The sequence below is a fragment of the Brienomyrus brachyistius genome, chromosome 1 (assembly GCF_023856365.1).
Source record: "Brienomyrus brachyistius isolate T26 chromosome 1, BBRACH_0.4, whole genome shotgun sequence".
In the NCBI taxonomy this organism is placed as follows: domain Eukaryota; kingdom Metazoa; phylum Chordata; class Actinopteri; order Osteoglossiformes; family Mormyridae; genus Brienomyrus; species Brienomyrus brachyistius.
The window spans coordinates 18,152,913-18,175,690 of record NC_064533.1 but is presented as its reverse complement, the minus strand read 5'-3'; the positions used below and the strand labels follow the sequence as shown (position 1 = coordinate 18,175,690).

Below are 22,778 nucleotides of genomic sequence, written 5' to 3'. Positions count from 1 at the left end.
GGGAGACAACTGCCACACAGACAGGGCACTGCTGTCCAATGTTATTAGTCAGAACGTTTACATGCACACTGAGAAAATCGAATTTTGACGCTGGCCGTCAGCCTGAAGAGGAGCCATGGTACAGGAATCGCAAGGGCTGCTAGGTGTCGTGTTTCCAGGACAGCGGACGGAGAGGAGAGTCCAACGACCCCACATTCTCCCAAGGCAACTAGGGGACCAGGCCTGGCACTGCGATTATGCGCCTTTAAATAGCCTTTAAATGCCTGCAGGGTGGACTTCGGCCGTAGCTGGTAGTGTGCCCCCATTTGTGTATTGCATGGTCAAAGGTAAAGGGCCTATTGTCTGACAGCTCTTAACAACCAGTCCAAGCCTGAACATCTACTAAGCAGAGATATTCACAACCAGAATCCTCATCATCCTGCTGCAGAGGCACAAAATGAAACACCCTGGCTTCTGCTTTTAAACCGGTTCTTCCACCATGAGCACATTTACACTTTAAAGCAGAGATATTCAAAATTGGGGGGGGGGGGGGGGGGTAAGTGTTTATATCCATACAGACTTAATAAATTGAGGCTTGCTGTTTGTACACAGATCCAGAACCGCACAGCACAGTGCGGCCCTAAGCTACACCCATAAACAACCGCAAATTACCTTCTGAACTGCTGACCAGAGATAATAAACCGCTCCAATGCTCACGGAAGGAAACGCACTCTGAGGGAAGTGAAAGGACGGCCATGAACGGACATTATGTAACTGGATGCTTCAGGGAAATATTTAATAATCCAGCTGACTCATATTACGCTCTTCACTGGCTGGATTGTTTAAATAGGTTAGAGATCAGTCACAGCTAGGACAGGGCAAACTGCAGACAGGCGGAGCTGTGGAAGACCGCTGCACATCCGCGAGGGGCAGGACACACATCGCATGGGGAGCGGCCAACACAACAAACAGCAAGCATAAACTGGGGACCATGCAGTAATTAACGATGATGAATGCAGCATAGTGCAGGCCCCCAGGGACTTCAATTAAAACTGTGTCATATTTCTCCGAGCGTGTAAAAATAGACAGCTGGTGAGTGTGAAAAGGAAATATCAGGGCCAAGTCCCCACGGTCCCCGACCCCCCCGCTACCCAAACAGTAAAAGAGTCCTGAAAACAAGCTTAACAATACATTAGACATGCCCAGCCCACAGACCAATGCATCAAGAAGTGTGCTCCTTAAGTAGACTGAGTAAAGAACCTCAGAGGAACCTACTGCAGCTCAGAAAATCCATGAGGGAACCTTGTGCAGCTCAAAAGAACCCTGTGGGAACCTTGTGTAGCTCAGAAGAACCCTGAGGGAACCTCGTGTAGCTCAGAAGAACCCTGAGGGAACCTCGTGTAGCTCAGAAGAACCCTGAGGGAACCTCGTGTAGCTCAGAAGAACCTTGGGAGAACCTCATGTAGCTCAGAAGAACCTTGGAGGAACCTCATGCAGCCCAGAAGAACCTTGGAGGAACCTCATGCAGCTAAGAAAATCAGAGGAACCCTGTGCAGCTCAGAAGGGTAACGTTTGATCTCAGGTCAGTTTTAGAAGCATCTCTGATGAGGGGGATGTGATGGGAGTGAAAGGGGGAAGCTGGATATAGCCAAAAGGAAGATGAAAGCTGGACTGTGACGAGCTGTTCACAGCAAGACACCTTGCTTTCGAGAACCAGCAGCTGAACGACTTTTAACACCAAGAAATGAGTCATACCTAGGGATGGGAATCAAGGAGGTGTTCCGATTTGGAACCAGTTCTTATTGTGGCGAAGAACTGTTATCGTACACCTCCGATTCCTCTAACGATTCATCCGGACTTTTCGTGTCGTGCGAAATGACATCACATGCCGCTACTTGGAATACACACGATGGAGCACAGGAATCGGTCCATAGCATGGCTGCATTTTACAAAGAAGTAAGACCATTGTGCAGTGTGCAAATGCAAGCCGTCGTCACCTCTAAGGGTGGCAACACTAGTAATATGCTTAAGCATTTAAGGCGACAGCATGGCATTACATTTAAAGATTGCCATGCGTTTGCCACTGCCGAGTACAAGGTCCGTGGTCTCCATAGTCGTGGTTAACTAACTACGGTGCCTTAACATACAGGCATGTTTTCTAAAACGAATTATGTAGCACGTTTATTTCATCCATTTTAGAAGATGACATGCAGGGCGGCAGCAATGGCGTCTATATTAGATAGATAAGAGAGATGCTTTATTGTCATTGTAAGTACAATGAGATTTAGTTTGGAACATGCAAGCAGATGGACAGTATATTTACAATCAAATAGATTATGAGGTATAAATAGAATGGGAGACTATGTACAGGGCCAGTAATAGCATGGGAAACTATGAACAAGATATACACACATACACACACACAGATGTGCTGGTAAGTCAGTTCACAGAAGTAGAGTTTTCAAGTGGATTAAATGCACATAAATATGGAAATTGCACATGTGGGCTATTGCTTTAGCATGTTCCAGATTAGTGCTGAGAGTTCAGAAATGTGATGGATGCTGGGCTGTTCCTCAGCCGGGTTGTGCAGACATACAGGGTTCTGTAGCGTCTACCAGATGTCAGAGGTGTAAAGAGTGTGTGTCCAGGGTGGGAGGGGTCCTTGGTTATTTTTCCAGGCCTGCGGCTGCACCGGGTGCGATGGATTTCTTCCAGTGATGGAAGCTGGGTGCCAGTGATCCGCTGGGCTGCCCTGATGATGCGCTGCAGGATCTTCCTGTTCTCTGAGATGCATCCAGAGTATTGTACCACGCAGTGATGCAGTATGTGATTACTGACTCTATGATGCACCTGTAGAAGTTCACCAGGAGCTGCTGTGGAAGTTGTGATTTCTTCAGGCTCTGCAGGAAGTCCTTTTTTGGCTATGGCTGAAATGTTCCATGACAGGTCACAGCTGATCTGAACCCCGAGGGATCGAAAGCTCTGAACCACCTCCACCTTCTCACCACTGATGCTGATGGGGTGGTGTTCCTGGCTCCAGTGCTCTAGGTTCTCGACCTCTTCACTTTAGGCTGACTCATTGCTGTTCGAGATCAGACCTATCATAGTTGTATCGTCTGCAAATTTAATTATGATGTAAGAATCATGGGTGGGCTTGCAGTCGTGTGTGAAGAGGGAGTAGAGGAGGGGGCTGAGCACACAGCCCTGAGGTGCTCCTGTGTTGAGAGTGATGGAGGTGGAGGTGTGGTTACCCATGCCCACTGTCTGTGGCTCAGAAAGACCCAATAGCACAGGTGTGTGTTTAGTCCAAGGTTGTGTAGTTTGATGGCCAGCTGGGTGGGGGTGCAGTGTTAAAGGCAGAGCTGTACCTGACAAACAGCATCCGCGCATAATAATACCTTTTATTTATATAGCACTTTTTCATGAACTCAAAGACGCTTACAGAGAAAGTACACAAAAAGCACACACACACACACACACACACACACACACACACACACACACACACACACACACACACACACACACAAACACATTAAGCATTTGGGAAACAGCTTTTGAACTTCCCCGTTCATCCGTGGTTTGCGGTTGGGGAAAGTGCGTATGACCTTGAAAGTGTCCATGAAGAAGTTTATGTAGGACACAACAAAGGATGCATCGTCATTCAGGTCGGTGTGGCTGTCCCTGTGTGAATTCCCATCTGAACAAATCCCAGTCTGTGTTGTCAATACAGTCCTGCAGTCTGGTCATGGCTCCTATTGGTGCAGAAAACTGCATAGAACTACTGTTTTTCTTAATAAATATGTAGCTAATCAGGTCTAATTACCTGTCCATAAAATTATAATCAGTGATAAATTAATATTTGATCATTTTACAGTGATTAGGAATTGATAAGGGAATTGATAAAGAACCGGATTGAAAAGAAGAATCATTGATGGCACTGACATCAATAATTTAACGATTGCCTTCCCTAGTCATACGAGGAACTGAGTTCTCCCTTGTAAATTATTGAAGCCGTAACACGAGCCATATTCCCGCTGACATGAAAGTGTGACCGAAGCTGGTTGTGTCCGCACCATTTGATTAGTCAAAATGCAGGAAGATAACGGTGTTCCGCGTCAATATGCATGGATTATCCAAAGAAAAAAAAGGCGTATTCCGTATATTATTCATTATCAGTCGTACCGCTCATTGCGATGTATTCATTCACAGTGACTTTAGAACTTGAAAAATTCCACCCACCTACTTAAAGTACTATAGAATAGCTAGTGTTGGAAATTAATTGAATCAATCGGATTCCTACAAATTTATGAAAGCGAATGCTAATCCTGCTAGCGTTTCATGCTAACATAAGACGGTGATTCTCATAGGCTTGCTAGCAGAAATGAGCACACAGTAAATCACGATGTACACTGTGTGAACAGTAAATCAGCGTCTCTGCCACTGCCACTCTCCAAACCCAGCAATGCTTTTACCGAGCCGACCCTTCTGCAGTGGAAAACCGAAGCGAGCGGAAATCGCACTATAAGTAGTGTCTCTTCATGGTACAGCTTGGTTCCTTTATGACAGTGGAAAACTCCCCAAGCCCCCCAGTGAGGTACCGCCTGATCGCAGCAGGAGACCTGTGAGAGAAGCCAAACAGGGAGCGATGGTCACAGGGACTTACGGTGCGTTCAATTATTTCTCTCCGAGTCGGAACTCGGATGAAAACGTGACAAAACGTCACGAAAAACATCACTTCCCGTCGGAATCATGCCTCTTTTAAGACGAAAATTCTGTCCGACATCAACTTGTCCGACTTTCCCCTGTGACGTAATTTCAACATGGCAGCTTACACACTCGACATTAATTCTATTTTATAAATCTTTAAAAATGTTTATTTTGCTAAATGTATTAATAGTTATAAATGTAATTGCACGTGTTCGATTTAGAGAATACCATATCGTGACCGTAAACCGTATCCTAGCAGCAATATCAGATTTTTACCAGCCTTGTTAGTGTCTTTGGTTTGTTTGTTGTTTGTTTGCCTCTGGAAAAAAGAACATCGCTATGAATGTACTAAAATATTTTATAAAGCTTTCAATGTGGTTTGACTAGTTCGTATTTCTTGTTTGCTTGTCTCTGAAAAAATAATCTTACTCCAAATCTGTTAAAATATAAAGCAACAGACAGCAGCATGTTCATGGAGGCAGCCATGTTTGTTCCGAGATGTGGTAGCTCGAACGGGAGATTGTCAGACGTGACGTCACTCAACTCGGAATTTCCGAGTTCCAAGAGAAAAACGAACGCACTATTAGCAGCTGACCAAAAAACAAACTGCAAACACAGAGACCAGCCAGGATGGAGGGCAACCCAGTGTGGACCTACCTGCCCAAATCAGGACGGTGCAGGCTTTCCCAAAGCCTCTCTGTGCGCCGATTCTCACAGCTGGATAATAGCCAAGTATGTGACGAAATCCCCGAGGGGAGGGGGGGGGGGCATCCAAAAGTAGAAAACTAAGCGAATAGGCAGAAATATTAGTGGTGATGTCACACAGAGGCGGGGCTTAACAAGCCTCACGCTGGCAGTGCAATAATAATGCAGGAGGAGCACGCCTACCTCCATTCCAAAAGCCTGCCCCGAGGGAATTTTCAAGGGCGGTAAGAGGCATGAAAACGGCAGCAGGGTCCCGACCCGTGGGAGCCGTTAGCAGGTCTCTGCGTGACAACGCACAAACCCAGCAGGACAACTAGCGTCACAGACCAGCTGTGAGAGTCCATGCCACTGCACCAAGAGCAGGGGGGTGCAGACGAAGATGAGAGAGGTGCTTTGTGCTTCTAAGGCCAAGCCGGGGGGGGGGGGGGGGGCTCGAGGCCCTCCACCCCCAGCAAGCAGCACTGAATTATAATGCCCTGATCAGCATTCATCAGATCAGCTGGGAACAAATCCTACCCACCCCCCCCCCCACCTTGCAAAGTCCTGGCCAATACCACCGTTATCCTTCACTGGGGGGGATCACAGACATAGGGGGAGGGACCAAAGTCTGCGGGAAGAGGGGGGGCTGGTGTGCCTCACCGTGCATTCTGCCCAGTCATACGGCGGGGCAGGGGGCAGCAGGCCAACAAAGCGGATAAACGGCGATTGTGTACAGCTCCTTTTAAATACTGCGGCCACTGTGCCGACCCCCCACCGGCACACCCAGTGCCACCCCCCTGCGCCTAATCAGCCCCCAGAGCATTCCTCCTGGTCTCTACGGCAACAGGCTTACTATAAACTACACACCAACAAACAAACAAAAAAGTGCAAAAAAAAAAGAAAAGAAAACAGAAACCGTGACCGAACGTGGTGGGTGGGGGGGGCGGGGGGTTTACAAATACACTTAGCAGAAGTGGGTCAGAAAGCAGGCCAGGCAGCGGAGTGCAGGGGAGCGTAACTTTGCAGAGAGTTTAAGCCACTCCCACCAAATCAGCAGAAGAGTACAGAGACCATACAGGATGAAGGTAATGCGTCAGAAGTGTGTTATATTGTGCGTGCACACAGACACAGACACCATGAGATGACCGCCCCCCCCCCCACCCCGCCCCCCACGGCCCTCATGTGACCTGCGAATGCTGGATAATTGATCGGCACAGAGGAGCTTCTGTAAACGCACTTCCATTTCCATCCTGGCACCCTGCGGCACAATGGCGCTTTTGTTCAGTGGGGGGGGGCTGGCATACAGTAAGCCCAAATCCCCACTGTCTCTGGCCCCACCCACAGCCCTGGTACTGCCCCCCACCTCCCCTCACACTCAGGTCAGTCCTGCTTTCCTACCCGTTTAACAGGGTGGGGGGCACGCCCGCCTTTCTCCCAGGAAGTGCCAGCAGCCACAGCAATGACACAGTGGGGTGGGGGGGGGGGGAGCACTAGAAATCACCTGCACATCTCCATGGTGACGAAAGGGATTCTGCCAAACAGGAAGTGAACACTTTTCTCCATGGCAATAACGAGAAGTGGACATGTCACTGTGACAAGCTCGTCCCCCCCATTACGCAAAAAGCGAGGGGGGGGCCGAGTGGAAACACTGACAGTCACTCAGCTATCCCATGACAGTCCATGTTTTTAAGACACCAGAGCCACTTCCTGGCAGCTGGCAGGATCACATTCCAGTTTTTATCGTTTTAGTTGTTTTCCGCCCCATTGAACTCCAAACCCACAGCTCTGGACAGTCGTGCTGATTCGATCCCAAACCAGGACAACAAACTGTTCGCGGAATCCACCACTGACATCTCAGCTAAGTCAGGCACCAGCCCACAATGCACTGGGGCTGGACGACGAGCTTCTCCTCTGACCTGAAGCCAGATGACCTCACTGAGCAAAGAACTCAAAACCCATCATGAAGAGCCACATTAGTGGAAGGGGCAGGGAAACAAAGCTATCAGTCACTCATATATGTCAAGGAAGAAAACAACTGAAAGCCACTACAAAAGTACAGAGAAGCATCAGCTAAATGTCCCTTAAAATACCCCTGCAGACAAATAGGAGGTGGAAGGTCACCCACATAAGGTTAAACTACATGCAGAGCCACGAGGCCACCAGGAGGTGCAAGTCAGGAGTTACTACAGCTGCAGACAAGTCTGTGCTGGAAGACAGCAGGACCCGGTCCTTTCCCCATACCGAGCAGTGGTAACAGTGGCAGTGGTCCCCAGTAACAACCAGTACCAGATCCGCTCCGTGAGAATGGGGGCATCTGCTCAGCATCTCCCCGTCAAAAACGTTTGCGGACACAGTAATGAGGATCTTTAGGGACGTTGTTTTGATATGTGGCGAAGCACTGGATGCGTCGCGGGACAGAAATGTGGTCAGCGTGAATCAGCACAGCGCCGTGTGAGTTAGGGGAGGCCCAAGGCCTACACTCAGAACTCGGACGGCCTCCAAATTAACCCGAGAAACAGTGCGGGGGAAACACCAGATGGTTATTACAGCACGTCATTACCTCTCCATCCTGTTCTCAGCAGAATGGAATAGGGAAAATCCAGAAAGGAGGCCGCTAAACAAGCCAGAGGACGCTGTTGGAGGCCCAACCCTCATGCAAATGAGAGACAGAACAGGATCAGGACAGGTCCTCCCAGGTGGACTAGGCCAGGAACCCTCCAATACTATCCCCAGTGGACCAATGAGGCGGGGCGTCTCTGACCCCACGAGACACCCCCTCCACCCTCCACCCTCCACCCCCAAAGAGGATGTCAGCTCTCGCAGGCAGATGGCGCCACACATAAGGGCGGCACCTGAAGGGGCTTGGGATCAGCGTGTCTCGGCCTGAAAACACCGGCGGTCACAGAAACACCGCCCCTCCCCCCAGTGAATATGCACCACAGAAGCTAAACTTATACACAATAACGCAACTTTAGGCCACAAGCCTGTCATTTGGGGGGGGGGGCGGAGTCCCCAGAGTTACGCACAAACACTCAGCCACCGTCCTTCACCGCATGGATGTAAACATCCAAAATGACCTTGGGGGGGGAGGGTGGAGGGAGGGAAGTACCACCATCTGTTTCGTATTTAGCCTGCCCCGCCCCTGTTATCCTGATGTGTTTATCCCATAAGGACTTCAGACACTAGCCCCAACCCCCGTGACCCTGCCTCCCTACCACAAGCACATGGCTCATTCCACAGTGACCAATCCCCCCCATTTCCCTGGCAACTCCATTCAACTGCTCTGTGCTATGAAAAGTACTCTAAGCAGCAGTGATTTCTCCTGAAGGCCCATAAACAAATGCATACCACCCCCCACCCCCCCACCACAACACGAGTGGGGAATCCCCCAGATTGCCTGTCACTTTCATAGACTCTGGGTAGAGATGCTGTAGAGAGTTTTATTGATATTCCAACACCAGAGTTAAAGACTCCTGAAATAACAGACATGATTGCACTGGATTAGTAATTTTCCATTGTGGAGGAGGGACTTTGTCGCCACATTTAACCTGAAGACACATGAGGTGTCACACCCCCCCCAGGCAAGGTCAGAGGATAGCAGTGTATCGCGATGTTAGACTAAAATGTATCGTTATCAATATTAGTCAAAATTTAGCTCTGTGGTGTTTATCAACAGGGCACTGCAGCAGTGGAGCAGTGGTGAGCAGCAGGGCCTGTTGGGGATGTCACCACCTCTGTTGGGGTGGGGGTACCAAGGCACCAGTGCTCACCACAGCCTCTCCACAGATCTTCACAAACAGGTGTGTGTGTGTCCCCCACCCCAACACACCACAAATAGGTCATCCTCAAGTTTACATACAAAACAAAATACAACAAAAGCTCAGAAACACAACACCAACGGGCACCTTCACCGTGCCGGAGAGGACGGCTGAGCCAGCGGCAGACACCACCAGCCAGAACCGCGCATCCATCACTGCCACGCTCCGGTGAGGGCGTGATGCGCCGATGGCCCCCCATGGGTGCCCCATCGCACTCGCGGCAAGACCACACCCACGGATTAACGGCGTCTGTCAGAAAGGTCGACACCGTATGGCGAGAACAACAAGAGTCACCAGAAAGGAGGGATGGAGCTCACCTCATCCAAGTATACGGTGTATGGTGTCCCTGACAACCTGGCCTGGCCCGGCCCACTGTGCGAGTGTGTGTGTGTGTGTGTGTGTGAGGTGCCCGGCCCACTGTGCAAGTGTCAGCAAAGCTACTGGCTCAGAGCCCAGCACTCAGCAGGAGCGCACACACACACACACACACACACACACACACACACACACACACACACACACACACACACAAGCGCACGCGCACGCACACACACACACACACACACACACACACACACACACACACACACACACAAGCGCACGCGCACGCACACACACACACAAGCGCACACACACACACACGCGCGCACGCGCACGCACACACACACACACACACACACACGCGCACACACACACACACACACACACACGCGCACGCACACACACACACACACACACACGCGCACGCACACACACACACGGCCTCCAAGTGCGTGACCTACGGCCTGCCCTTTATCTCAGGTCCCCCCCCATTCCCCCCACACACTGGGGGCTTGGGTCGATTGATCCAAACAGGATTAGCTAAATCCCCACCGAAAAACACAGACGTCCCCCCTCCCCCAGAGGCTCTGGCAAGCCCTATATAAATCAGATTTAATCACAGGACCCCAATGGGGGTGGGTGGGGGCACTCCAGGCTGGAAAATAATCCTCATAGGTTTGGGGGGGGGGGGGGTGCAGGTCAGTGATATAAAACTGACAACCTGTACAACAACCACTCAACATTCCCCTGTCGGCCTGACCCTCACGACAATTGCATGCAGCCCCACCCCTCTCAGATGATAAAGTGTCCCTATGATCACCCCCATGTGACGAATAAGCCTCGGTTCCTGTGGGGGTGGGTGTTAGCATGTCACGCAGATGCCCTGATGGCACGGCAACGCATCGACGACGCCGGCTTCAGACCTACACCCAACCTATCATCTGTGAGCGCCTGATACTTCGTCCAGGCCTGGAACACACCACACTGTGCCTAAGTGTTCAGCAGAAGTCTACAGACATTTACTGCTGACGAAGTTAACTTTAGCACCAATGTCAACCAGTCAAAAAAGCACTTCCTGCTTTAGCCAGTCATACCGGCCAGTCTCCCCAGAATCCGGTCGTGTGTGAGAGCGCATCAGGGCGGAACTCCGCCATGCGCGATACAGAGAGCAGAGGAGAATTGCAAACGCGCGACCATGTAGAGACAAAAATGACAAGCTGTTGTGTAAATAAGATAAATAACATAAGGCTATTTAGTTTGTTTGATAAAAGGACAATGTATAGACCTGTTCTATAGGAAAGGTAACCTTAAATGACTTCTGTTGTGATCTGGCGCTATATATAAAATTAAATAAAATTAAATTAACTTGGCCTTCAAGGGGAGCAGGGCGCCAGCACTAAAATAACGGTAGGGAAAACACTGTGTCTCTGTTAGCATGCGGCTGTTACCCATAGCTATGGCTCTGTTAGCATGCAGCCATTAGCCGTAGCTATGGCTCTGTTAGCATGCAGCCATTAGCCGTAGCTGTGGCTCTGTTAGCATGCGGCTGTTACCCATAGCTATGGCTCTGTTAGCATGCAGCCATTAGCCGTAGCTGTGGCTCTGTTAGCATGCGGCTGTTACCCATAGCTATGGCTCTGTTAGCATGCAGCCATTAGCCGTAGCTGTGGTTCTGTTAGCATGCAGCCATTAGCCGTAGCTGTGGTTCTGTTAGCATGCAGCCATTAGCCGTAGCTGTGGCTCTGTTAGCATGCAGCCATTAGCCGTAGCTGTGGCTCTGTTAGCATGCAGCCATTAGCCGTAGCTGTGGCTCTCTTACCTGTCGTTTTGCTAGCCACACCTTTAACAGTCTGGCACTCTCGCCTCTTATGGTGACAATGCTATCACCACACGGGCTGAGCGATTTGGGATTTCAGGAAGAGCTCCACACCGAAATGTATCAACATTAAAGGGGTCACAACGAGGGGGCAGGAAAATGACCCAAATCAGCTTAGTTAGCTCCCATGCCCCACATGTTTCAGCATTAGCCCACTAAGGCAAAATCCACACCCCTGTCCCATGCAGATACAGTCCACTCTCCTGTCACTCCGTATGTCTTTACTGTACATCCATGGCCAATCGGGGGCGTAGGGGGGTTGGGACGCAGGACAAAAATTAGAGCTCCTGGTAGCTGCACCCACCAATAACCAACAAAATAGGCCCTGCCCCCTATTAAAGAAATAATTTTAAAGACATTTCTCCTGCTGGGTCACAGGAAGATCATCCCTTGGAAAATTGCTGACAATCAGGATGGCGTCCAGTCTACCCTCATTCCACAGACCCAACTTGAAACTGTCCTGCATTTGGGAGGGTGGCTGGATTGAGTAGCAAGTAGGGATGGGCATTTTTGATAATATTTCATTTCTAGTAATAAACAGGTTTGAGAAATAAGTACTCGATTAATCGGGGGTGGAGTTTAAGCAAGGGGCGGGGCAAGCTGCAGTGTGTGTGCGAAACAGGGCACTGATTCCCAAAGACTTTGATTTGCCAGATCCATGTTAGCAGCGTTGTCGTGCACACATGCCATTACTTTTTCAGAGCTTAACAGCCACTTTTCTGTTGCATCTTTCAGGTAGTTGCCAATGTTCACAGCTGTGTGTCTTTCCTCGAAACCTCGCGTCTCTAATACTGCGCTGTGAATTTTCCATTCATTTATGTAATGACAGGTTAGCGTCATATACGATTCGGTGGTTAGCGAAGTCCACGAGTCCGTAGTTATTGCCACCCGCGCTGGCTGTCTTTTAGTGAACAAGCGCATTATTCGTATAGAGCATCAATCCTTGCAGTGACCGTTTTGCGCGATAGGACAGTATAGTGGGGCTCAACGTAATTCATTAAACGTTTAAAACCTTCACCTTCAAACTAATAGGCAGGAAGTCTTCTGCTGTCATTTCTGCTATTAACTGCGTCATCTTCTCTGCCCTGCCTTTGTCGCATTTCTGTCTGATGGTGAAATCTCTTATGCTCGTCTGACTGCTGCTAGTGGCATCGGTATCATCTGCCTTTTTGTGTTTATGTGCAAGATGATCACAACGAGTTCGATGCGTTGAGTTGTAGACGAGTGTGGCGCTGCACATCTTACACTTCACTGTTTTTTCGCCAAGTTTTTCCAAAGTGTTGCCAGACATCGCTGCGCACTTTAGAAGCCATTTTCGCTCTGTTCTCCGGTCTTGTCTCTAGACCGCAACTTCTCACAGCCGTAACCAATCAAATATCAGACTACCGCCCAAATACCAGCATAACCAACCAGAAAGAATGAAAGTAGTTTATTTTTAAAAAATGCATTTTTAGAGCCAATCGATCGTCATTTTCATGCTCTATCGTCGCTGATGGGTTCGAGTAATCGATTAATCGAGTACTCGTGCACATCCCTAGCAGCAAGATCACACCAATTCATCCAATTTGCTTGAACCTGAACCATCTGCCACATGAACACATCATGGCTCATGATTCCCATCCAGCAAGCTTCCATAACATTAAATAAGGTCCCCCCACCCAAAAACAAAAGCAATTCCCTCACTTCAGGCTAACGCAACTCGTACCCTAGGTGCGGGGGAGGGGGCTCCTACCTGCATGGGCTCCGTGGAGCTGCTGCTCAGGTCGTCTCCGGACTCCGAGTCGTTCCTGAGTTTCTCTGGGCCATCAGCAGTGAGGTCGTTAAACACCGGTGCTTGATCCACATCCTGCTCTAGCAGGATCCGCCTCACCAGGACAGGGGAGCGGCCAAAGTCCGGAGCCCTGGCATTGGGTGAGTCGGGCCGCATGTGCATGAAGCCGGGTCCGGTGTACTGGTTCAGGTTGTTGTTCTGGATGTTCTCTGGCATGCCGCCAAAGCCTTCCAAGTTCTGGTTGGTGTCCCGGTGCAGCGAAGGTGGGCTGGGCCGGCCACACCCGGCCCGCCCGAAGCTTGACATCTCCTGTGGTCTGTTCAGATTTTCATCTGACCGCCGGATCTCCAAGACATCCGGTTTGAGCCGGCCTGGGCTCACCGGATGCAGGGACTTGCTGGGCGGTATCAGGGCCTTGCGGACCTCTCGGACATACTGGGCCGGCACATAGAATGCTTTGGCGTCTTCGTTCTTGCGGACTTGCCACCAGTCGTCGTTGGTTTTGCGCACCAGCATGTAGCACTCGCCCTGCCGGATGCTCACCAGCTTGTCCTTAGCCGTGTACTCGTAGTCATACTCCACCTCGATGTACGTCTGGCCCGGTGCAACTGGCACCTCAGCCCTGCCGTCATGGTCAGCCATCTCTCGTACGTCCTGCTTACCGCTGGGGGGCCAGGGGGAGGTTCATGGTGCGAGAGGAGGCCTGGGAATGACAGGAAAAGCCCATGTGTTGTATAAACAGACCAGCAGAACTGACAACGCTCCCACTTCCTAAGCTTGGTGACAGATGCCATATTCCAGTCCTTGTCAGTGTTATGAATAATCCTCCCTGTCACTGAAGCAATAATGGTCTCTTCCAGCACACAAGATGGGGAAAGGTTATTATTACTAAAGCTCTAAAGTACTATTAAGGGCTTTGGGCAGCCCAATGTAAGAAGGTAACACCTCACAATTGGATAAGAGTTATTTTGGGGGCTCACACCTCGCATATAGAGGGGGATGTCATTTAACTTCAATGCATTGTATGTTGACACCCCATCCAGAAACAGAGAAGTGCATCTCTCGAGGGCCCAGACCAGGTCCAAGTGGGCCAGAGGGTACACCAGCACCGAGGCTGATGTGACCTTCCTGCTGGATTCAGAACCCACCCGAATCCCGGGCTCCCCAACTCACCACACCATATCCCCTCCTCTCCATACGCCTTCAAAATTTAACTTAAAAATAGACCTTACCCAATCACTGTTGCTTCCTTCCATCCCATCATCAGTCACTCGAATGACGCTCGCATGCACGAATACCAGCTTACATCAGGCCCAAAAATGAACGCACCATTACGATGGGGCTCCATGGCGACAGGTCACCCACAGTAACCGGTATGAACGACTTCACATTTAAAAATCTGGCCCCAAGAAAGGGCATGCTGGCTGTGTTGTGTGGCACCGGTCAGAACACACCTGTGAGTGCACTGACACACCTCTTGTGACACTGATGCGCTTTCTGGTTGGTTACTCCTCAGACAGACAGATAAATAGATTGACGGACAGAAAGATAGATATAGGTTTAGAGCAGCTAAAGTCCAAGGAGTTCTGTTTCTGTTTCTGTTTCTCATCCTTTTATGCAGCTCCCCCCTTCCAGCACTCCACACCAATGACTCGTTCACTTCCAGCTCTCAAACATCGACGCGGCCTGCGTTCTGAGGCTGACCCTGGAGGTGAAACCATCCCTGACACCTATAAACAAGGCCAGCTCCATTACGCTAATCCCCCTGGCCGGAAAAGCCGGTCTCTATCTTTGACGTCTGGACTGGTTAAAATTTCTGACCTTGGGGGGTGGGCATGGAGAAAGGAGCGTAATTATGCTCACTGCGAACATAGCTGACAACAGGAAGCACTCCAGGCCACAGAAACGGACCCCGGAGACAGATGGACCCCCTGCTGAAACCAACGCCCCAGAGCTTCAAATGTCAACACACTTTGTCTTCCTCTTTCCAGCTGATGATCGGTTTGTATTCTCCACAACCCACCCCACCCCCCCAGCTCATATGAATAAAAGGATGTTTTCAGAGATCCTGTTTTCATGTCACTTGTGTCCTTGTGAAAAACGGGTCACTGGCGAGCCCACATACCGTGGTTTACCACGGAGTCATTTTGACAACGCTGCACCCCCTGGACACCATTTCCCCACCCCCTGCCTTTCACGGCTTGGCCCTCATTTTTTTCAACTTGCTGTCCCTAAAGCAGCCACCCCCCAACCCCATTAACCTGACAGTCACATTCTTTCAAACGCTTTCCCCACTGCTCCGACTGAAGACCACTCCCAATATAAATCACCCCAGCACAATGTTTACTGATGAAGCAAGATGCCACTTCTGCGGGAAATCTGAGCCAAGAATAAAATGCAGTGCCTCTTTTAATCAATCCTTCATCGGCGCTATGGAGAGGCAGGGAACAGGCTTTCAGACGCCATGCCCCCACCACCTCACCCGCCCACCCCCTCACAGGGCAAATCGCCGAGGAACGGCAGATGGGTACTTCATAAACCTACCTTTGATATCGGCAGGGAGTGTTTACCTGTTCAAACAGACAAAGGAACCATGTGTCAACAATAAATCTATTTCAGCTTTCAGGGAGAAGAATGTCACTTGAAAAGCTTGTTTTTTTTCTTATGCATAATAAATAAACCACGACAGAAGATACACTGCCTTCATGGACACCATGAACCCAAACTCGCAACCCACTAACTCACAGCCGCAAGCATAAGTGGCAGCGGGGGTCAAAGTGGCAGAAACAAACACGAGACACCACTTCAAACGGAACAAGAATGACCGGCTGCAGTCGATGGTGATGGGGCTGGCCCAGAACGGGGCGGTGCATCTCCTAGCCACCATCCAGGAGCACCTACAACACCCTCAACTGGGTCCCGAAACAAAACACAAATCTCACATGCAGACTTCAATAAACCGTAAACCTGCTGAGTGCGTTGCCAAGGCGACATATTTCCGGGTCACTCCAAAATAAACAGCGGCTCTGAGCGACATGGACCGGTGAAAACCCAGTCCAAACACGCTTTTATGTGCAGAAGTGAAACCCAGTCAGCGACATCTGAAAATAGCTGGACCGTTTACTAGAAGAGAGCGCCAGCTAAATGCAGAGCATCTCATGCCCGCAAAGCCTGCCAGAAAAAGTAGATAAATACCACAGGATACTACAGACTGAAGATCATCTACAGATCCAACCACAGGAATCTCAAGATGAACTAGAAGAGTGCTAATCACTCAGCTTGACTTCAACTGTCCTGTACATCAGGTTCCAAAATTATTCAAGTGTGCCCTATCAATGTATACATTTCTACTCAAAATAAACCAACATGGTTATCAACCTATACACTCTTGGGTACACAGACAGGACACAGGGTACCTCAGGTCGACACACCAAGTCTCTGCTTCATCAAAAAGCACCCAGATGTTGGAAGATGATAATTTCCCGCTGAATACAGTGTCCCATTTTATATGATAAAATGAGTTGGTTAAGCCTGCTGACTAACTGCAGGATGACACACTTGTGCCGTCTCTCCTTTGTATCTGACACTCCTTTGCAGATGATTAACATGAGAAGCCAAAGAGCTCTCAGCTATGCTGGGGCCGGCATCTGAAGACGTAACACAGCGCCCATCACCCACAACCACGGCGTGCATTCAGTGCGCTCACACCAAGACCAGCGGCCACTGTGTGACCTCGCCTTTCCACTGGGCTCTCTGTCCTGACGCAAGCAACCGATTCAACCTCACACGGGGTCTACCCACATCCTACGTCAAACAAAGGTCACCTGACCTGCAGCTTCTACTGACATCACATGGTATCTGTTATAAGCAGTAGTTCTTTTATTTGTCCTTTCGTTTCGCAGGAAGGAAGCCATTAACAATACAAATTAAATGCCTAGCATGTAAAACCTCTTACCACTTCACGTGAGGGTCACCTCTCTCACGAGTTACAATCCCAGGAACTAAGCAGTCTAACGGTACGACAGAGAAAAGGTCACTTAAGAAACCCTGGAAGGTCTTTAGCAAAAAAATAGTCCGTGAGATGCTCCCCAAACTGTAAGCGTATGTAAACTAACCCTCCAGACTCTTAATAGGATGGAGGGGATTACAGTGAATCGTGTCACTGCCCTATACATAGGGCGCGCAGGGCAGCTCCAGCGTGCGGTTAAACGTCATTCACCGGCGCCTAAATTCTCCGCGGTTATTTCGGGAATATGAAAGGTCAGGGAGGGATCTAAAGAACGGCGAGCAACTGGCGCGGCCCGCACGTCCTTTACACTCTCAGCAACCGGGGATATAATATTTTTGGGTGTGGAGGAACATCCAGTGACCGAGTTATAAAAGCCGCTAACACCCCTAAAACACGGCACCACGACAGTAGTACCCGTCCCTTTTCAGATCATGCTACAAATAAATGTCTGTAAAATATTTTCTCAGCGACACGTCATAACAAAGACACTTAATTGGTCACAACATTTATGATAATTGTGTTTTAAATAGGATTATGCAATTTACAGAGCAGCGCAAAGCTCTACAGGCATCCTGATGAACCTATACTGTCAGTACTGATACTCAGGTATGTTTAGGGATAGTAGATGATTAATTTAGATTTTTCATAACCGAAAATTGTCTTATCGTCCCTTTATTTGTTGTTATTATGAAGCCTCGTTGAGGTGTACGTAATAAAATGAGTAAACAAAGCTGAGTCGGTCGGCCCATCTTGCCGGACCGTCTCTCCCCTACCACCCCGGGCAGACCCGGCCTCCCAGAAAGCGTGCGATGTGGGAGAGGCGGGCTATCCCGTTCAAATCCCATTACTAAACCACATTAAATAAACATACACATACGCCCACGAGGAAGTTTCATTTTGGTTTCGTCGAAAAACGAAATCCCTGCCATCAGCATACTTCCCATTTCTGATTCACGAATAAACACCTTTTGTTATTGAAACGTTTCTCCACGGGATGCATCTGGAAACTCTTCATTTTCTGGAACCGGTGATTTTTGGCACGTTGGCCACATGAGACGCAGCCTTTGAAAGTTTCTCACACATGAGTGAGTTAGAGGCCGGCCGGCTACCGCAGACAGAGGTTCGGGGAAAGCGCTGTGTCACATTAAACTCATACGCTGTCTACTCGGTGCCGTACAGCCCCCCTCCCGACTTGGCACGCTGTCCAGCCGCCTTTGTCCCCAGTGTATTCATCGTTACTCCAACGCCATATCCATTGTGGTCAACTGCCTCGATATACACAGCAGCAGAAGGTTTTTAAACCATCTTCGGGGGAAAACACGCTTGCGGGTTGTTGGGAACTTACCCACCCCGGCGTACAAGCACGGATGTAAATAGCAGATCGGTACGGCCGTGCTACAGGGGAGACACCCTACAACCCCGGCAGGTTAAATGAGCAGAGAAATATCGGATCTGCATTGGATATTCAGTTTATAGCATCGCAGAAACGACGGGATCCATCACTGGAATGTGCGCATAATCAGCCCTGAACGCCGAGTCCCTTTCCATGCAAATCTCTAAATTCTAAGTAATAATCCTTAAAAAGAAAAAGCACCGCTTCGCAAGCCCTTTACCGAAGTACTTGCGTGCTGTTCACAAAAAATCACCTTCTCCCTGCATGAGCCAGAGCAGGCAATTCGGTTTAAAAAAACACAATCACAATTCACGCCATTCCCACCGCAGCAAAACACAATGAAACCCTACATGATAAACCATACATGTGGTACATATTAAAGCGCACGTGTAATGGACACCCAATGCGCTTCGGCGCAATACAAAATCGCGGCATCGGCGGAGCAGGGTCATGTTCCCTGCCGCGGGAGAAAAACACCATGGAAGTATCTAAAGGAATTAGAAATGCATGCTCAGCGACCTGCGGCTGAAACGGTTACATTTATCCGCACTCCGGGATTGTGTATATCTCATTATACCAACCTTGGCTTTTGAAGTCGCGGTTTGGAAAACAAGCTGGTCCGGCGAAGCACCAAATAAACCAACTTCCCCGATTCGTATGTCGCTTTCGTGTCCGCGGTACAGGAGCAGGCGATCCGCCCGCCTCCTTCCAACGCCAGTCCACCAGTTCTGACTGGAGGTATTGCCGTCTGCCCGATCCGACGAGCCCGTCCTTCGCCTGCTGCAGTCTGCGACCTCGGCGGGACTCGGGCGCCATCTTGTGGCTGTTGGCCACTAGGTCCGTCTGGGCTACACACGTACCTGTGCGCCAGTTTCACTGAACCACTGGTTTCAGTGTCACCAACTCTGGTCAGCTGGTTGGAATGAGATTTTCAATTCGAGTGAAGTCCGCACACGTATTTACATATATGTAACAGTATTATTACCCTGTAAATATTCCGAGGGTTTAAACTAACACGTTTGATGCATCTTATTTTAATTTTATAATGTAATAATATACATTTGCAGTAGGATTTCTTGTGTGAGTCAGAAAGCATGAGTGTCGCGCCAGATGTGTGAGAGTTTGCAACCCTGTGGTTTGTGAATTTTAAATGTTCAGTTAAAAATATCGATCCCAATGTGGTCTCACAACAAGTGTTTGCCGGGACTGTGATTTTGTACGGTGCTGACATGCCTTCCGAGGAACCCCTAGCCGCCCGAGACAGATCCCAGTCCTCCCCTCGTCCAAGATAGGTGGTTTTAGGATGGATGCATGGGTGGATAATTCCAAGTTCAATTTTAAGTAATATGGGTTATTCTCTGCCTTGCGCCGGGAGCCTCCGAGATCCGGGACCCTGAGTAGTAAAAGCGGGGCGAGAACAAGGATGCAGGGAGTATCGACATTTTTTAAGCGTGTAATGAAATATAGAGGGGACAAAATGCGTGGCTCTTTCGGGATATTCTTCGCCGCCTACAGCACCTAGCAGAAAGGCGCAAAATGGACCAAATCTTGCGAAATTCGCAAGGGAAAACGAACTTGCGCAGTGCGCGAGAGAGACCGATTTAATATTCTGCGCGAGACCAATGGCCTTTACTACATAGCGGGGGTACTGTCTTATCGGGGCAACTTGTCGCATTTAAGGTAGTCTGGGCAAAATGTAAGTGAGCGAATATTAAGTCCATTTAAACTGTGGTACCTTAAATCTGACAAGTTACCCCGATAAGGCAGTAACCCCGTTTCGTAGTACAGGCCACGGATCAGTTCCGCGAGAGAGCGCGTGAAAAAGGCCTTGTTTTCAGTTCCAGCAGGTAGTCAGTTTAATAATTAGGGGAGTGTGGGGCAGTTGCAACATAGCTTATTCCTCTAATCAGGAATGAGCTGCTGTGATTATATTAGTACTGCACATGCTTAATTTCTTCCAAGAAGGAAGAGGGGGTAACCATATGTGACCATAAGTGATGTGTTTGTCGCGAACGAAACGGCTCTTGGAGCCGGAGTCAGAGCCGCTTTTTTTTCTTTATTTTTTTTTTCCAAAGCCGCACGGATTGGTCAACCACACGATGCGCGTCTGCTCTGAGCAGGAGGGGGAGGGACGGTGATACAGGGTGCGTTCGACTTGGGCTTTAAGTCTTAACTCGTCTAGCTCTCGTGAGGTTTTTGTACAATGTGACATGGTCACGGGTGGTGACGTTTTGCATCGCCGGCTGAAGTCGGACAAAAAAATCTAATCATGATGCATTACGTTGGGACCAGAATGCATTGCTTTAAGGCAGCGCTGCAAACGGCTGCGTGAAGTCGTACCCATAGACAAATACAGCAATCGCATGCACAGACAGAGAAACAGGAGGGAAGGAGACGCGCGCGACAAAATGAGTGACTGCAGGAAACGGAGTAGAATTTGGATACATTTCGATTACATTGATAATACAAAGGCAGAGTGTAGAGCGTGCAAGGTTAAAATCTCATATCGAACAGGCTCTACCATTTTTAACTTTTAAGTGAGCCGAGCCATAAGAGCCGGAATTCCCATCACTAGTGACCATTCCTTCTGCAAAAATACTTTTCATAGTAAGAACATAATTTAAGATCAGAGTTTGCTCTCAGTACTCTTTGCATGAAGCACGTATCTATTTTCTGAAACTCCTTATCCCATTCTGGGCTGTGGAGGGTCCGGAGCCTATCCTGGAGGCTACAGGAGAAAGGCAGGCAACAAACCAGGATGGGGCACACTCACACACCAGTTACTCACGCATGCATATTTATGGACAGTTTGGTAACTCCCATTAACCTCAGCATATTTTTGGTGTGTGGGGAGAAGCCAGAAGAAACCCCCCAACGACACAGGGAGACCATGCAAACGTGACACACATGGAACCTTGGTGGAGACTGGAACCCAGGTCCCCGAGATGTGAAGCAACACTGGCGGAACATTGCGGCGATCGTGCGGGCAGGCGTACAGTGAGCAGGCTGACAGGCAGAATACGGGGAAAAACGGGGGTTTATTCCGGTAAGGGGAGCGGGAACCATCAGACGCTAACTAACCACAATGACGGACAAGGGAGACAAGCAAGACCAGGACTTAAATGGACGAGACTGATCAAAATAATCGGAGACAGCTGGAGACGATCAGGGAAGCACACGTGAGTAATCAGGGGGCGTGGCACACACGAGGAGCGGACGAGCCGGGCATGACACATATCATTTTAATCAGTGTTTTCTTAGCTTCTAACAGGCATAGTTAGCATGTGTCAAAGCTGTTTTGTCAAGTAACATAGCAAGTTTTATCATGGCTGTCAGTGTAGGGACAGTTGCAACATGTTGTTGCAACCTTCCCAAAGTATTGTTGCACTGAGGCAGGAGCTGTTTATTCTTGCTACAACTGCAAGGCTTACGTGGACTAATTGACCCTCTCTGTCACACACATGGGCGTCACCGCCATTAAATCACATTTCATAATTATTTGTTTGGATCCCCCCACATTTAACATAAAATATTAGTTTTTTGCCAGTGTGTCTCCCTCCATTCAAAATGCTTCTGATGCCCCTGGTCACTCACACATAAGCTACATCACATGCACATACAGACACGCACATACAAATAACGACTTCCCTGCATATCCAGATGCACACTTAAAAATACTTTAGGACACTCACCTAAACACACACAGTTCACTTCAGCAAGATCTCTGACTTGGATTTCTTGTCTGTTACCCTTTCTCTGTCACACACACACACACACACACACACACACACACTTACCTATATATCCAGATGCACACTTAATACATTCCACTGTTCACATAAACACACACAGTTCAGTTTAGTAAGCTTTCACAGTTCACAGAAGTATTGTTAAATTTCAGTGGCTTGCTTTTGTTTATATACACACATGCGCACACGCACACCACGCACACACATATTGTAGTTCAAATGTATTGTGATAATTAGCCAAAACATTCTTGTTATTTTTTACTGAAAAATGTTTTTTCCTTTTACTAGTCTTTGTCTTTATCCGGCCAATTTAACTTAGTGAAGACCCTCTCTGTGCATAAATAAATTTAAGAAATTGCAAAACGATGTTAAAGAATGATTTAATTAAGTGTGCAAGCAATAGGGATGACCGCACCCTGGAGAGAATTGTGAAACAAAACCCATTCAAAAATGTGGGGGAGATTCACA

The 22,778-nt window shown here is 48.9% G+C and overlaps 1 protein-coding gene across 1 annotated transcript in view; it reads right to left on the bottom strand.

The window, feature by feature from the left end:
* The window catches only part of LOC125749100 (rho GTPase-activating protein 12-like), a 41,371-nt gene extending 22,049 nt beyond the window's left edge, over positions 1-19,322 (bottom strand). The window contains exons 1-2 of the mRNA XM_049026003.1: positions 19,143-19,322; positions 13,121-13,862 (exon numbers count right to left, since the gene is read on the bottom strand). Coding sequence (XP_048881960.1) covers positions 13,121-13,801 — 681 coding nt within the window. The 5' untranslated portion in view covers positions 13,802-13,862; positions 19,143-19,322. The remainder of the gene's footprint in view (positions 1-13,120; positions 13,863-19,142) is intronic.
* Positions 19,323-22,778: the final 3,456 nt, after the last annotated feature.